This window comes from Pipistrellus kuhlii, unplaced genomic scaffold (genome assembly GCF_014108245.1).
Source record: "Pipistrellus kuhlii isolate mPipKuh1 unplaced genomic scaffold, mPipKuh1.p scaffold_m20_p_49, whole genome shotgun sequence".
NCBI lineage: Eukaryota > Metazoa > Chordata > Mammalia > Chiroptera > Vespertilionidae > Pipistrellus > Pipistrellus kuhlii.
This window is the reverse complement of record NW_023425550.1, coordinates 2,328,912-2,343,983: the sequence shown is the minus strand read 5'-3', so window position 1 is coordinate 2,343,983 and position 15,072 is coordinate 2,328,912. Positions and strand designations below refer to the sequence as shown.

At 48.6% G+C, this 15,072-nt stretch overlaps 1 protein-coding gene across 1 annotated transcript; it reads left to right on the top strand.

Moving 5' to 3' along the window:
• The first annotated feature begins 6,712 nt into the window (after positions 1-6,712).
• LOC118704995 (paraneoplastic antigen Ma6E) lies at positions 6,713-11,909 on the top strand. Its single transcript, XM_045572551.1, has 3 exons — positions 6,713-7,041; positions 7,707-8,268; positions 8,335-11,909. Exons 2-3 carry the CDS (start codon positions 7,787-7,789, stop codon positions 10,601-10,603), a joined length of 2,751 nt encoding a protein of 916 aa, XP_045428507.1. The 5' UTR covers positions 6,713-7,041; positions 7,707-7,786; the 3' UTR covers positions 10,604-11,909.
• Positions 11,910-15,072: the final 3,163 nt, after the last annotated feature.

Below are 15,072 nucleotides of genomic sequence, written 5' to 3'. Positions count from 1 at the left end.
TTTGAAAGGAAGCCGGTAATCAACAAGGATCAATGTATAACACAGAAGAGTTAGAATTGTGAAGACCATCAGTTAGAGTGATGGCTGGGGGACTTAGGTGAGGCTACGGTTGAGATGAGACTTGAATAACAATGAGGGCTCAACCACGTAAAGGTTGTTGAAGACAGGAAAGTGTCCACAGGTAAAAGGAAAAGCAAACTGGACGTGCTTCAGGATTCAATAGAAAATGCTGGAGTGCAGTAAGTCAGCCAAGGGAATGAAGAGTTAGGCGCTGGGCACTGAAATTGAGTCTGAAGGATATGGCCAACTTTTTTTTTTTTTTCATTTTAAAATGAATAAGCATTGAATGATTTATTCATAACAATATAACCAACTTCTTAAATAGTCTCTTAACAATTTTATCCATTTGATGCTAACAACTTTATTCTTATTCTCCCTCCACATTTTCTTATGAAAACTTGGCAACATACAGCTCAATTGAAACATTTGTACCCCTGTACCAATATGCTCTACTTGCTTGATTGCATGGTCATCCTTATGTTACTGATCCATTTCAGACAAGATCAGGCATGTTCAGGGTGCTATGGCCGTAGACTGACTGATCCATTCCAATCAATGCACTTCATCCCTAAACACTTCAACATACACAGCATTAGCTAGAGATCAATACCTGTTTATAGTTCTTTTTGTTTTGTGGAGATAATGAAAAAAGTTCATACAGCAAAACACACATTTTAAGAGTCCATGCATTGACTTTGATAAATGTGTACTCCAAGTCCCTGTCAAGATACAGAACACTATCAACATTCCAGAAATTTCCCCTGTGTCTATTCCCAGTCAGTCCCCACCACAATCCCACATGGAGGCAACACAAACTCCTATTCTAATGTTTCCCTACCACAGATTACTTTTGCCTACTTGAGAACTTTGTAAGAATGGAATCAGATAGTAGTTTGTGTCCGGATTCTTTCATTCATTCATTCATTATAATGATTTTGAGATTTATCTATATTGTTGAATGTTATGACTTCTTTACTTTTATTACTGAGTAGCATTCCATTGTCTGGACATATCTGAGTTGGCTTATTCACTCACCACTTTATGATCTGTGTTGTTTTCACTTTGGACTACTATAAATAAAGCTACTATGATCATTTGTGTGCACGTTCATGTAGATATGTGCTTTTATTTTACTTGGGTAAGTACCTAGAAAGGAAATTGCCATGATAGTTGTTTTATAAGAAACTGCCAGAATATTCTCCAAAGTGATTGTACAATGTATGTTGCCACCAGAAATATATGAGAGTTCCTTTTATTCCCAATCCTCCTCAACATTTGGGGTTGTCAGCCTTTATTTTTAACTATTTAAGTGGGTGCAAAGTGGTAACTTAGTATGATTTGGATTATCTTCTCCCTGATGACTAATCATATCAAGCATGATGTTTTTATGTGCTCATTGGCCATTTCTCCAACCCCCTTTATAAAGTGTCAGTTCAAAAGCTTGACTACTTTTATGGGATTATTTGTCTTTTTATTGCTTACTTGTAAGTGCATTTGTTTAAAAAAGATCTTTTGAGATATATTTAACATATGATAACCTGGACATATTTAAACTGTACAATCTGATAAGGTTTGACATGATACCATGACCACAACCAAGGCAACAACCATCCATTATTCTCGAAGTTTGTAGTCCCTTTGTAGTTCCTCTCTCCTCTCTCTTCTTGCTTCTCTCTTTCTCAAGCAACCATTGATCTACCTTCTGTCACTATAGGGTAGTTTGCATTTTCTAGAGTTTTATATATAAACTAGAAACCTAGTGCACAAATTCATGCATAGGTGGGGTCCGGACAGCCTGCTCCAATGGAGGCTGATCAGACAGGTCAGGCAGGGGATGGGGAGGGAGGGAGGGGATGCAAGAGGTTGGCCAGTCCCATCCTGATAAGGGTGGGAGGCCGCTTAGGGGTGGGGCTGGTGAGAGGGGGTCTCAGGAGGTTGATCAGCTAGTCTTGCCCCTCTTCAGAGTAGGGGGCAGCAATCAGCTAGTGACAGAAGGTAGATCAATGGTTGCTTGAGAAAGAGAGAAGCAAGAAGAGAGAGGAGAGAGGAACTACAAAGGGACTACAAACATTGAGAATAATGGATGTTTGTTGCCTTGGTTGTGGTCATGGTATCATGTCAAACCTTATCAGATTGTACAGTTTAAACATGTCCAGGCTATCATATGTTAACCTGGGGGGAAGGGCTGCAGGAGGTTGGGGGGGGGGTAATTGGGGCTCCAATAGGGCTGGTTGGCCATCATAGTGTGCATCATAGCAACCAGTTATTCCGGTCACTTGGCTTTTATATATATAGATGGAATAATATTATAAGTGCTTTTTAAAAATCTGGCTTTCACTCAAAATTATTTTGAGATTCATCCACATTGTTGCATGTACCAACAGCTCATTCATTTCTATTGCTGAATAATATTTCATTGCATGAATGTACCACAATGGGTTTATTTATTCATTTGCTAATGGACATTTGAGATATCTCCAGTTTGGAACAACTGTGAATAAAGCTGCTATGAATATTTGTGTACAAGCCTTTATAGGGACATATATTGCCTTTTATCTTGGGTAAGTATTGAGGAATGGTATGGCTGATAGTATAGAAGTATGTTTAACTTTTTAAAATGACCAAATTGTTTTTGCATAGTGGGTGTGCCATTTTACATTCCCACCAGCAGTGTAAGAGAGTTCCAGTTGTTCCACATTTTTGTCAATACTTGGTATGGTCAGGCTTTTTTAATTTTAGCCTCTAATAGGTGTATAGTATAACCTCATTATGGTTTTAATATGGATTTCCTTGACTAGTGATGTTGTGCATATTTTCATATCCTCATTAGCTGTTTTTAGTGAAGTATCTGCTTAACCATTTTGCCCATTTTATTATTATTGAGTTGCTTGTCTTATTAAGTTATAAGAACTCTCTATTAATCCTTAAAACAAGAGATTTTTTAGGTATTTGCTTTGCAAACACTTTCTCCCAGTTGGTGGCATGTCTTTTTATTCTCTTAGTAGTGTCTTTTGAAGAACAGAAATTCTAAGTTTTGATGAAGCTAAATTTATCAAGCTGTTCTTTTATGGATTATATTTTTTGGTGTCATACCCAAGACATCTTTGTCTAATTCAAGGTCACAAGGATCTTCTTTGCTTTTAGAAGTTTTATGGTTTTAGGCTTTATGTTTATTTAGATTTCTGATCCATTTTGAGTCCATTTTTGGATGTAGTGGGAGATATGAGTCAAAGTTCATTTTTGTGCATGTGAATATCCAGTTATTCCAGCATCATTTGTTGAAACGACTATCATTCCCCACTGTACTGTTCTGTGCCTTTGTCAATGTTCAGTTGTTCATAAATGTTTGTATTTAGGGCTCTATGCTGTTCTGTTGATGTATTGTCTATCTTTGCACCAATAATAGGCAGTTTTTTTTTTATTACTGTAGATTTAGAATAATTGTTGAAATCAATTTGTGTAAGTTCTACAGCTTTTGCTATTTTCAGCGCTGTTTTAACCAGTTTAGGTTTTTTGAATTCCCATATAAATTTTAGAATCACCTTAGTTTCCAAAAAAAAATGTCTGATGGGATTTTGAGTGGGACTGGATTATATTCTGTAGGCCCATTTGGGGAGTATTGACATCTTAACAATATTAAGTCTTTTGACCCAGGAATGAGGTCTCTCTCTCTCCATTTATTTTGTCCTTTAATTTCTCTCAGCAATGTCTTGTAGTTTTCAATGTACAAGTCTTTCATATCTTTTACCAGATCTATTCTTAAATGTTGCATATTTTGATGGTATAGTGAGTGGTATTGTTTTAAATTTTTAAAAAAATATCTAGAATTGTTCATTTCTAGTATATAGAGATGCAATTGATTTGTTTATATAGAACTTAAGTCCTGCAACCTGCTAAACTCACATATTAGTTATAGGAACTGTTCTGTAGATTCCAATGTATTTTCTACATAGACAATCTTGTCATGTGTGAATAAAGATAGTTTACTTCTTCCTTTTTGATCTGCATGATGTTTCTTTTCTTTGCCTAATTTCTCAGGCTTGAACCTCCAGTAGAGTGTTGAATACAAAGTGAAAGAGTGGACATCCTTGTCTTGTTTTGATTTGGGGGAGGGAGGAGTCACTCAGCCTTTCACCGCTAAGGATGATGTTAGCTGTAGGTTTTTTGTAGATGTCTTTTATCGGGTTGAGGAAGTTCCTTTCTATTCCTAATTTTCTGTGATTTTTAAAAAATCAGGAATGGATGTCAGATTCTGCTTTTTCTACATCTATTGAGAAGATTGCTACTGTCTGAGTGTGTCCCTCCCTAAAATTTATATGTTGAAATCCTAACCTCCAAAGGCATTAGAAGGTGAGATCTTTGGGAAGTAATGAGGTCTCAGGAGGATTGATGCCCTTTTAAAGAGGCTCCAGAGATGCTTCACCATGTGAGGACATGCACAGAAAGGCTCTGGCTATGAACCAGGAAGCGACCCCTCACCTCGATCTTGAACTTCCAGCCTCCAGAACTGCAGAATCAGTTTCTGTTCTTTATAAGCCACCAAGTCAGTGATATTTTGTTATACCAGCACAGATGGACTAAGGTAGAGATTAGAGGGGTTTTATTTTTTAGTTTGTTAGTATGCTGAATTTCATCGATAAAATTTCAAATGTTTAAATGAAACTTGCATTCTCGTGGTGAACTACTCAGTCATGTTATGCTATCATTTTTGTATCTTGTTGAACTCAATTGGCTAAAATTTAGTTTAGAATTTTTTGCGTGGATGCTCATGAAGCATTTAGGTCTGGACTTTTCTTGTCATATGTCTTTGTGTAGAGTCGATAATAAAGGTAATGCTGACCTCATTGACTGAGTTGGAAATAGTCTTTCCTCTTCATTTTTCTAGAAGAGTTTGCATAGTGTTGCCATTATTTCTTCCTCAAATAATTGGTAGAATTTGAGTTTCCTGTCTGCATATTTGTTCATGTGTGAGGGCGGGCTATAGAGGATGCCATGTTGGGTGCCAAAAACCCAGAGACCCAGAGGGCCTCAGCAATTGATAAAAAAAAAAAAAAAAAATCAGTAAATATACAGAAGATCTGTATGACATTATCAACAATCTTTACTTCATTTATATTTATAGAACACGATAGCCAGCAACTGCAGACTATAGATTCATTACAAGGGCATTCATCTGGATAGATCAAATACTGGGCCATAAAATCAAGTCTCAACACATTTAGAAAAAGTGAAGGCTTACATAATAAGTTATCTGAGTTCACAGTGGTGTTCCATTACAAATTAATAACAATAATGTGCCCCTAAATGTTTGGAAATTCAACATCACACTTTCTTCTTTGTATTAAAGAAGAAAACACAAAGAAACTTTACAAGTATTTGAAATTGAATGATAATAAAAACAAAATATCAAAATTAGTGGGAGGCCGCCAAAGAAATGATTAGAGGAAGATTTATCGCTTTAAATCATATCAGAAAGAAAAAAGGCATAAAAATCAATGTCCTAATAGTCCATCTAAAGAAGCGAGAAAAAGAAAAGCAAAGTAAACCCAAAATAAGTAGAAAAAAAGAATAACAGAGATAATAGCAGAACAAAATGCAATAGCAAACGAACTATGGAGAAAATGAACAAAGCCATATATTTTTAGAAGAGAAATGAAATGTACAACCCCCAGCAAGACTAATCAAGAAGAGAAAGTACACTAATCATCAGCATCAAGCATGAAAGAGGGCTATCACTATAGATCATGTAGATACTAAAAGAATAATGAGGGGTTCTTGTGGGCATCCTTACGCCAATAATTTTGATAAATTAAATTGAAAAATTCCTTGTTAGCAAAACAATTGATCAAAACTGACAACAGGTTAAATATAAAATAGGAATAGCCCTATTTCTTAGACGGGAATTTAATTTAATTTAATTTAATTTAATATATATGTATATATAACAAAAGAACAATCCAGGCCCAGATGACTTTATGGGTAAATTCCAGCAAATGTTTAAGGAATGAAACTCGCCGAATCTCACACACTTTCAGGAAATAAGGGAGCAGGGGACAATTCCTAATTTGTTTTGCAAAGCTAGGATAAACCTGGAAATAAATCTTGATTTTAAAAGTGATGGTTAAGAAAAAAGAGAAAATTATAGGAAAATGTCCCTCATGAATAGTTAGCAAAAATCTTTAGCTATCAGCCAGTGAAATCCAGCAATGTATGGTAAGGAAAGTTTTTCTATTGTCTATTCACAGGTGCAGGGCACAGATGCTCAGTGACTTGTATGGCTTCTGTGTTGGGCTCACATAAGCCCACAGACCTTCCACTGCAATGGCTGCCTGCCTGGTTAAGAGCTGGCTTCACAGTATAGAGAGGTGTGATCAGGATGCTGGCTTGGGAACAAGTAGCCTGTGTCTCTTGTCTCTTGTGGAGATTCCAGGCTTAATGAGGGCAGGCTGTGAAAGCAGAGGGGCATTGGGGACCTGTTCTTAGGTTCCTCTGGCCCCTGCCGCCTGGTTTTCAGCCTCCACTGCACCCCCATTTTTGCTGCAGTTATTGATGGAGGCCATTTTGCGGCTGGAGGACCAATGGGTGTAGTCTCCAGGCCTTGCCTCATGAATCCATTGCCATGGCAACACTGACGCCTCCTCACGTGTTCTCCGGAGCCAGTCATTTGCCCTGCATCCTGACGCAGAGATCAGTCTGCCTCATCTACCCGGGGCTTCTAGAAGCTCTGGGAAGCTCACCTGCCCTTAACTCCGAGGGGGCTACCCGGGAGACCCCTGGACTGCGCAGCCCTAGGCCACGATCTTCTGACTCTCTGGCTTCAGGGCTCCGCGGTGGCATCTGCAGTGGGCTCTGCAGCCTGCAGGCGGTACTCCCCGTCACCCCCACCACTGCGGCAGCGCTTTCAGAGGAGGAGAGAGTCAGCAGGTGACTGGGGGCTTCTCTGGGGCTGGACCCCAGAATTACCTCTGGCCAGCGCCCTGGGTAGGGGGCGCCCTGGGTAGGGGTGGAATCTCAGCCGGGGCTGGGAAGGCAGTGGGGTTGGAGGGGAGGTCTCTGGGCGGGTGCCGATGGGGAGGGGATGGGAGGTGGGATAGCGGACTGCAGGGGTTTGGGGAGGAGAGGGCTCCTGGCTTCGGAGGGGCTGGTTCTGGCGGGTGGGGGAGGCGATCTGGACTTGGTTGCGGGGGCGCTGCGTCTGGCGGGTGTGTGTGTGGAGGGGGTCTGGACTTGGCTGCAGGGGCGCTGCGTCTGGCGGATGGGGGGTCTGGACTTGGCTGCGGGGGCGCTGCGTCTGGCGGGTGGGGGAGGGGGTCTGGACTTGGCTGCTGGGGCTCTGCGGCAGCAGGCTTACAGGTTGCATGAGTCAGAGTAGAGAGCGCAAGAGCTCTAGCTCCGCTCTAGGAAAGAGAGGGTAGGAGCACTCCTGGCTGCGGGGTTTGCAGATGATGGAAGGAGGGGCTCCAGCTGCTGGGGCCGGATCAGGAGTTTAAGCCCAGACCAAAGGGGGTCTTCTTGCTGCGGAGGTGAGAGGTGCAGTGGGGAATTATGCGGCAGTGGGGGGTGGGGGCGCGAACTGGATTGGGAGGCGGTGGGTGGGCTGTGTGGCACCAACATTCTTCTCTCCCCTCCCCAATTTGCATTCCCAGGCTGCCTCAGCAGAGACTGCAACAGTCTGCGCCCCTTTCCTCTCGCGCCTGCTCCCCCCACCCCCACCCAGGTCTGGGAGATGGCGCTGACGCTGCTGCGGGACTGGTGCACCTGGCTGGGCGTGGATTCACAACGCTCGGTGCTAGTCGTGGGCATCCCTCTGGACTGCAATGTGGAAGAAATCCATGTGATCCTGCAGGATTCCCTGTGGCCCCTGGGCAGGTACCGAGTGCTGGGCAATGTCTTCAGAAAGGAGGTACACTGCAAGGTCGCCTTGGTTGAGTTTTATGACAATATAACCCGAAAAATGATCCCCCGACAAATACCAGGCAAGCATCGAGAGGCATGGGTTTTGCTCTTCCTACCTCAGGCCTTTGACTTTGATTCAGAGGATAGACCTGATTTCCCTGCACAGCCCCAGAGGCGAGAGGTGGCTGGCCTGGCTGGTGAGGCAAGAGCCCCACAGAGGCTTGGAGGTGCAGGTGAAGCAGGAGCCCTAGGTGAGGAGGGAGCTGCAGATGAGGCAGAAGCTGCAGATGAGGCAGGAGCTGCAGATGAGGCAGAAGCTGCAGATGAGGCAGGAGCTGCAGATGAGGCAGAAGCTGCAGATGAGGCAGAAGCTGCAGATGAGGCAGGAGCTGCAGATGAGGCAGGAGCTGCAGATGAGGCAGAAGCTGCAGGTGTGGCAGGAGCTGAAGATATGGTGCGAGTTCCAGGTGAGGCAGGATTGGCAGGGGAAGCAAGGGCTCCGGGTGGGGCAAGTTCTCCAGATAGGAAAGGATCTGCAAATGAGGCAGGGGCCTCAGGGGAGAAGGAAGTTGCAGGAGAGGAAGGAGCTGCAGCTGTGGCCTCAGTTGAAGATGTGGCAGAAGCTCCAGATGAGAAAGAAGCTACAGGCAAGGCAGGAGCTGCAGGTGAGGCAGGAGCTGCAGGTGAGGTAGGAGCTACAGGTGAGCAGGAAGCTGAAGGAGAGGCAAAGCCAGCAGATGAGGCAGAGGCTGAAGATGTGTTAGAAGCTCCAGGTGAAGAATTAGCTGCAGCTGAGGCAGAAGGTGCAGCTGAGGCAGGAGGTGCAGCCGAGGCAGGAGGTGCAGCCGAAGCAGGAGGTGCAGCCAAGGCAGGAGGTGCAGCCGAAGCAGCAGGTGCAGCCGAGGCAGGAGGTGCAGCCGAAGCAGGAGGTGCAGCCGAGGCAGGAGGTGCAGCCGAGGCAGGAGGTGCAGCCGAGGCAGGAGGTGCAGCCGAAGCAGCAGGTGCAGCCGAGGCAGGAGGTGCAGCCGAGGCAGGAGGTGCAGCCGAGGCAGGAGGTGCAGCCGAGGCAGGAGGTGCAGCCGAGGCAGGAGGTGCAGCCGAAGCAGCAGGTGCAGCCGAGGCAGGAGGTGCAGCCGAGGCAGGAGGTGCAGCCGAGGCAGGAGGTGCAGCCGAGGCAGGAGGTGCAGCTGAGGCAGGAGGTGCAGCCGAAGCAGCAGGTGCAGCCGAGGCAGGAGGTGCAGCCGAAGCAGCAGGTGCAGCCGAGGCAGGAGGTGTAGCCGAGGCACGAGATGCATCCGAGGATGCCTGGATCGACCAATGGAATCAGGCCGTGAAGCCTGTGCTGGAAAATCTAGCCTACCTGCAACTGAAAGATTGTCCTGACAACAAACAGCCAAGCTACGTGCAGGTGAACTTTGAGAACTGGCACGACGAGGCCAACGACATGATGTACCTGTGGCGCCACATATCGGAAAGGGAGCAGCGGCGGCGGCTGGTGGAGAGCCTGCACGGCCCCGTACAGAATTTCATAGAAGCCTTCATGAATGAAAGACCTAAGCTCACTGCTCACGAATACCTGGCAGCCGTAAATCTTGCATTTAAAAACAGGATACCCGGGACAATTCTGAGGCTGAAGTTTGTGACTTGTGTCCAGCAGCCCGAGGAGACTCTCTTTGATTTTGCGATTCGCCTGGAAGACTTGTTGCACACAGCCATGGACAAGGAGGGCATCCACCCAGGCTTGGTGGATGAGGCACGGGTCCATCAGCTGCTGATGGAGGGCCGCCTCAGTAAGGAGCTCCAGAGCAAGCTGCAGAGGATGCAAGTGGAGAATAAACCACCTAGCTTCTTGGAGCTGCTTCGGCTCATTCGGCTGTCAGAGGCATGCGAGGCCACTCCGACTATGAGTCAGCAGTTTCAAGTGGAAGAACCCGTCCGGGTGGACGTTAGAGAACTGGTTAATGCCAAGGCCACCCTAACCCATAAAGGTGCTGCCCAGGCTGCCCCAGCCCATGAAGATGTTGGCCAGGTCGCCCCAGCCCATGAAGATAGAGCCCAGACCGCTACAAGCCATGAAGATGCAGCCCAGACCGCCACAACCCACGAAGATGCTGTCCAGGCCTCTCCAGCCCATGAAAATGTTGGCCAGGCCGCCCCAGCCAATGAAGATGCAGCTCAGGATGCTCTAGCCAATGAAGATGTTGGCCAGGCCCCCACAGCCAATGAAGATGCAGCCCAGGCTGCCCTTTCCAAGGAAGATAGTGCCGAGGCCACTCTGGCCAAGGAAGTGGACATTGAGGCGGGTCCTGCCACTGCCAATCCTGATGAGGCTGCTCCTGAAACCAGTGATGCCACTGGGGCAGACCCTGCCCCTGAGCACACCACCAAGACCTCCCCTACCATTCAGGGAGATGAGAATGCTCTGGCTCCTGCAGGTCTAGATCAGGCAGGGCCCTCCCTTGCCCACATGGGCATTGCTTTGGGGGTGGGCTCAGGTGGTCCTGGCTGTGACTCAGAGGGCCTGCTCCAGGAAAAAGAGGAGGAGGCCAAGGAGCCCCATGAGGAGGGGCTCATTCTCTTACCGGAGGAGTCAAGAAGTGAGGATGGGTCTGGGGAGATGATTCCCTCTGAGCCCTCCTTCGAGTAAGCGTGGAGGGCCCGGTGGCCTCCTGTTCTCTGGGGCAGCAGAGCCCTGGAGGCAGGGGAAGGCCACCTCACCCCTCATGGGGAGCAAGGCCCAGGGAAGGGTCTGCGTTGTCCCCTGGCCCCCCACTACTCCCAAGGGGCCCTGATCACCTCCATCAGCCCTCCAAGTCACCAAGATAACCATGTTTGACACCCAATGGGATGGGGAGAGGTGCCCACACAAGGGAGCGCCACGCCTGGCCTCAGCCCCTGCCCAGCCTCTGCCAACTTGGGCAGCTGGCCTGGGAGCACCGCTGAGCAGCCCATCTCAGCCTAGGAGAGGGGCACCTGAAGACATCTGCCACCCGCGTGGAACTGGGAGACTTTAGAGCCCATCTCGGGTGCCACTCTTGGGGACCCCCATCCTCCATCCCCTGGGGGGCCCCAACTCATTTCTCTATAGCCCCATAGGGACCCACGTGCCAAGTAATCATCCTCCCACCAGCCCACAAACAGACCATGAGTCTGTGCAGTACCACTTGGTGTGTGTGAACCCAGGTGGGTGTCCTGGCCTCTCCCCCGACCCTGCCCGGGGCAGCCACCTCTCAGCCCCGGCACATGCTGTGAGCCCCACTGCCAGCCACGGCTCTGCCAGCTCTCGTCCAGTGTCGTGAGCTCAGCCTCTGCTTTCTCAGTATACATTTAGGCCAACTGCTGCTTGTGCTTGTGATGTGTGTGTTCTTCTCTGAGCAGTTTTTCCCTCCCCACCGCCAACATCACCCACCTCGGAGACCCCGAGCCTGAGCCCAGAAGAACGGAGGAGAAGGGCGGACCAGGGCGCGTCTGGCGCTCACCCGGTGACCTGTGGCAGGAAAAAATGGACCAGGGACAGAAGGCGGCTCCTGGAGGCTCCACGGGGACTGTGCTCTGATATGCCACCCTGTTGTTCCCTGTGACTCAGTTTCCTCAGCATGCTCGAGTGTCCCCTGCTGTTTTCTCCAGTATCTTGTGTCTGTTCAGTGCAGGCCACAGGGTAGGGCCAGGTCCCAACATGTCGTCCAGAGCGGAGGGGGCGGGGAGCCCTGCAGTGAGTGGACATCACCTGTGTCCATGGTCCTACAAAGTCCAGCCAAAGGGCCCTCAGGGAGGGGGACTATGGAAGGAGGGCCACAGTGTGGGGGACATTTAAGGCTCCTCGTTAGGGACCCCAGGAGCAGGGGGTGTGACCTATGGGCTCTAGTGGCCGTTGAAGTTCCTCTCTGTGTTGTAATTCCCCTTCTTCAATGGATTCAGTAAATGTTTCTCTTCAATAAACATCATTGAATGTTTCAGCTGAGTTTCGTCTCTTCTGTGGGCAATTAAAGGAAGGGTCTGCTGGGAACAGGGTTGGGGAAGAACAATGGGATTCCAAGTCAACATTGGGGTAGGGTAGGGACAGGGTCCATGGGGGCTATGAAATCCTCTGGGCTGGTTGGCACGAACAATGGTTGGTTGGTTCTGCAGGAAACTCTGGGACCCCCTAGCAATAATTGGGTTAAACATTGAAGATAGTGGTCTGGACAGCAGGCAGGATTGAAGGCCCTGAGTTCTCTGGCAGCATGGTGGGGACTCGGGGTCAGGGAAGTCACCTGGGTAGTCCCAGAGACCAGTGGGCCATAGAAGGGTCTGAGAGTGAGGTCAGATGCCCCTGCCAGAAGCTCAGTACAGAACTCTGGGGTGACTTGGGGTGACTACCCACCCCTCTGTGATCAGGCTAACCCTGGCAGCTGACAACTGGCCAGCATTGGTATAGCCATTAAGGGATACTGGAGGGATGGAGAGCAGGCCAGGTGGGTTTCACAGGGCTTATCCCTTGCCAGTGGGGAAGAGAGGCTAAGGTGGTTTTATCACTCCTGGGTCTTGCCCTTTCAGCCCCGGGGACCACAAGCCCACCACAAATTGAGGACAGCCCTTAATAGGTCATTGAATTGATTCCAGGTCTTTGGGAGGCAGACAGAAGGAGGGACTAGGTCCTTCTTGCATGTATTGGAGGAGGGGAAAATACTGTTGACCCAGACATAGTGAGAGACGCATTGGGGCTCCCTTAGTCTGTGCCCAGAGCTGTCCTCCAGCTATTCTGATGGGATAGTCTCTTACCACCCCCACAGCACAGATGAAGGGCACAGTCCCCAGAGCAGCTGAAGAGCCAGGGCTCTGAGGGCTGGGGTCTGCAGGAACCATGCATCTGGGGAAACTTGGGCCCTGTGGTGAGGGCTGAGGACAGTGGGGCCGCAGGGATGGAGTGGTCTCTGGAAGTGCTGGGCACACAGGCAAAGAGGGGCAGTTGCAGTGGGGCGTGTTGGGAAGGAGTCAGAAGGGTCATATTCCCTCTGAGGTTTCCCCACCAAAGCTCAAAGCTGTCATTTAGCACCTCCCCCTCCTCAAGACCACCATTCTCCTGTAGGCCCCACTGCTGTCTTCTGGAGCCTGGATCAGGGCCTAGCTCCTGAGCCACTGTCCCTGCACGTGGGAATTCTTACTTTTAACACTTAATTTATTATTATTATTTTAAAATCCTCATTCGAGGATATGTTTTTATTGATTTTAGAGAGAAAGTGAGGGAGGGAGGGAGGGAGGGAGGGAGGGAGGGAGGGAGAGAGAGAGAGAGAGAGAGAGAGAGAGAGAGAGAGAGAGAGAGAGAGAGAACAGTGTGAGAGAGAAACATGGATCAGTTGCCTCCTGTGCATACCCCTGAATGGGGGAAGGAATCCAGATCAAACCTGAAACCTGGGTATATGCCCTGACCAGGAATCAAACCCTAGACCCCTCATGCGTGGGATGACGCTCCAACCAAATGAGCCACACCCACCAGAGTGTTCCCTTGAACACTTTAGCTGCTTATACCTCTGGCTGTCCTGCTACTTCCCCAGCTGCCCATCTGGGCTGGAACTCAGGGCTCCCATTCTCACACTAGAAAGCCAAGGTCCCTATCTCCTTAGCACCTCTTGGGAGCCATGATCTCCATCACAAAGAGGGAAGATCAGCCCCCTAAGCAGATTCCTTTCTTATTCCAGGATGTGGCTGGGCACTTTTCTCTCCAGCAGGGCTGCCAGTCAAACCAGATTACCTCTGAGTACCTTTGGGGCCTGTGGTCCTGTTCCAGGGCACCTGGTGCTGCATAAGACTTGGCCCTAACCTTCCCAAGCTCAGTCAGACCCAGGTGTCCTAACACATGTGCACCTGGGCTCTGCAATGGCTCATCCCAGGCTTATCCCTATGCTGCCTGCCCTCTATGCTGGGTTTCCTGTGGCGCTGCTTGTGGCAATGACTCCCATAACCCCCTGCACCTTGCTTCCATTTCTGCATGGCAGTCAGAGCCATAGTCCCACCTGGCCAAATAAGGCACAGCGGACCTGGGACTGCAACATCAGCTGTGTACCCAAAAGGTGTGAAGGTTAGGGTCCTGGAAGAAGAGTGAGTACCTCCTTAAGAACTTCCATCTCTGGATGTTGACTGCCCAACAGGCAGTGGGCTGAGCAACTGGCCCTGCATCTCTCTGGGAGTCCTCAGAGGAGCCCCGGGGAAGGTGGACAGTATTGGGACCCCTCTGCTACAGATGAGGAGCCTGGGTACAGGAAGACTCAGGGACTTGCCCAATGCCCCACAGAGCCTCAGTGGTGTTGGGATTCCAGGCCAGGCCAGTGGACCTCTCAGGCTAAAGGACACTATCAGTGACAGTCCCGGAAACACAGAGGGAGTAGTGCATGTGGATGCCAAGGCCAGAAGGACCAGAAGGGAGAGTAGGAGAGGAAGAGGGAGGGAGGGAGCAACCGAGAAGCAAGCATCATCCTGCCCTCCTTCAGGTGACTCAGGGACCCAGCAGACCTAAATGAAACCACCTTCCACCTCTGTAGGGCACATCTGCTCAGAGGAAGGGCCAACGACACATCTGGAGGTCTGTCGCTTTTACTTTTTACCAAGAAGGGCTCCAGGCTCTCTGCATTCCCCTCCAGGAGATGGGCCCTGGGGGCAGGGGGCATTCCGTGGAGTTTGTTGCCAGTTTGTTTATTCACAATTTGGGATGGCTGTCCTGTTTGCAAGACTCAGTTCCTGTGCCAGCAGCTGGGCACACAGAGGGCGAGGGACCAATGGCAGAGGAGAGAGGCACCCTGATGTAGGTGGTGGTGGCAGGGACGAAAACAGCCCTCATGAAGGACTGAATAAATGCTGGGTGCCACCTTAGGACTTTGTTGCATGGACGCTGCTTTACCTGTGGGGTCTCATGTCCTGTTTTGGAGTGACACAGGCTGAGTACTTGGCATGAGGTATGTGCAATGGCTAAGGGTAATCGATTTTGATAACATGGAACTCAGCCTGGGATTCACAGGGGCTCCCTGAGGGAGATGTGTTCTGAGCTCAGGCTTTTTAAAAAAATATATTTTTATTGATTTCAGAGAGGATGGGAGAAGGAAAGAGAGATAGAAACATCAATGATGAGATAGAAAGATTGAT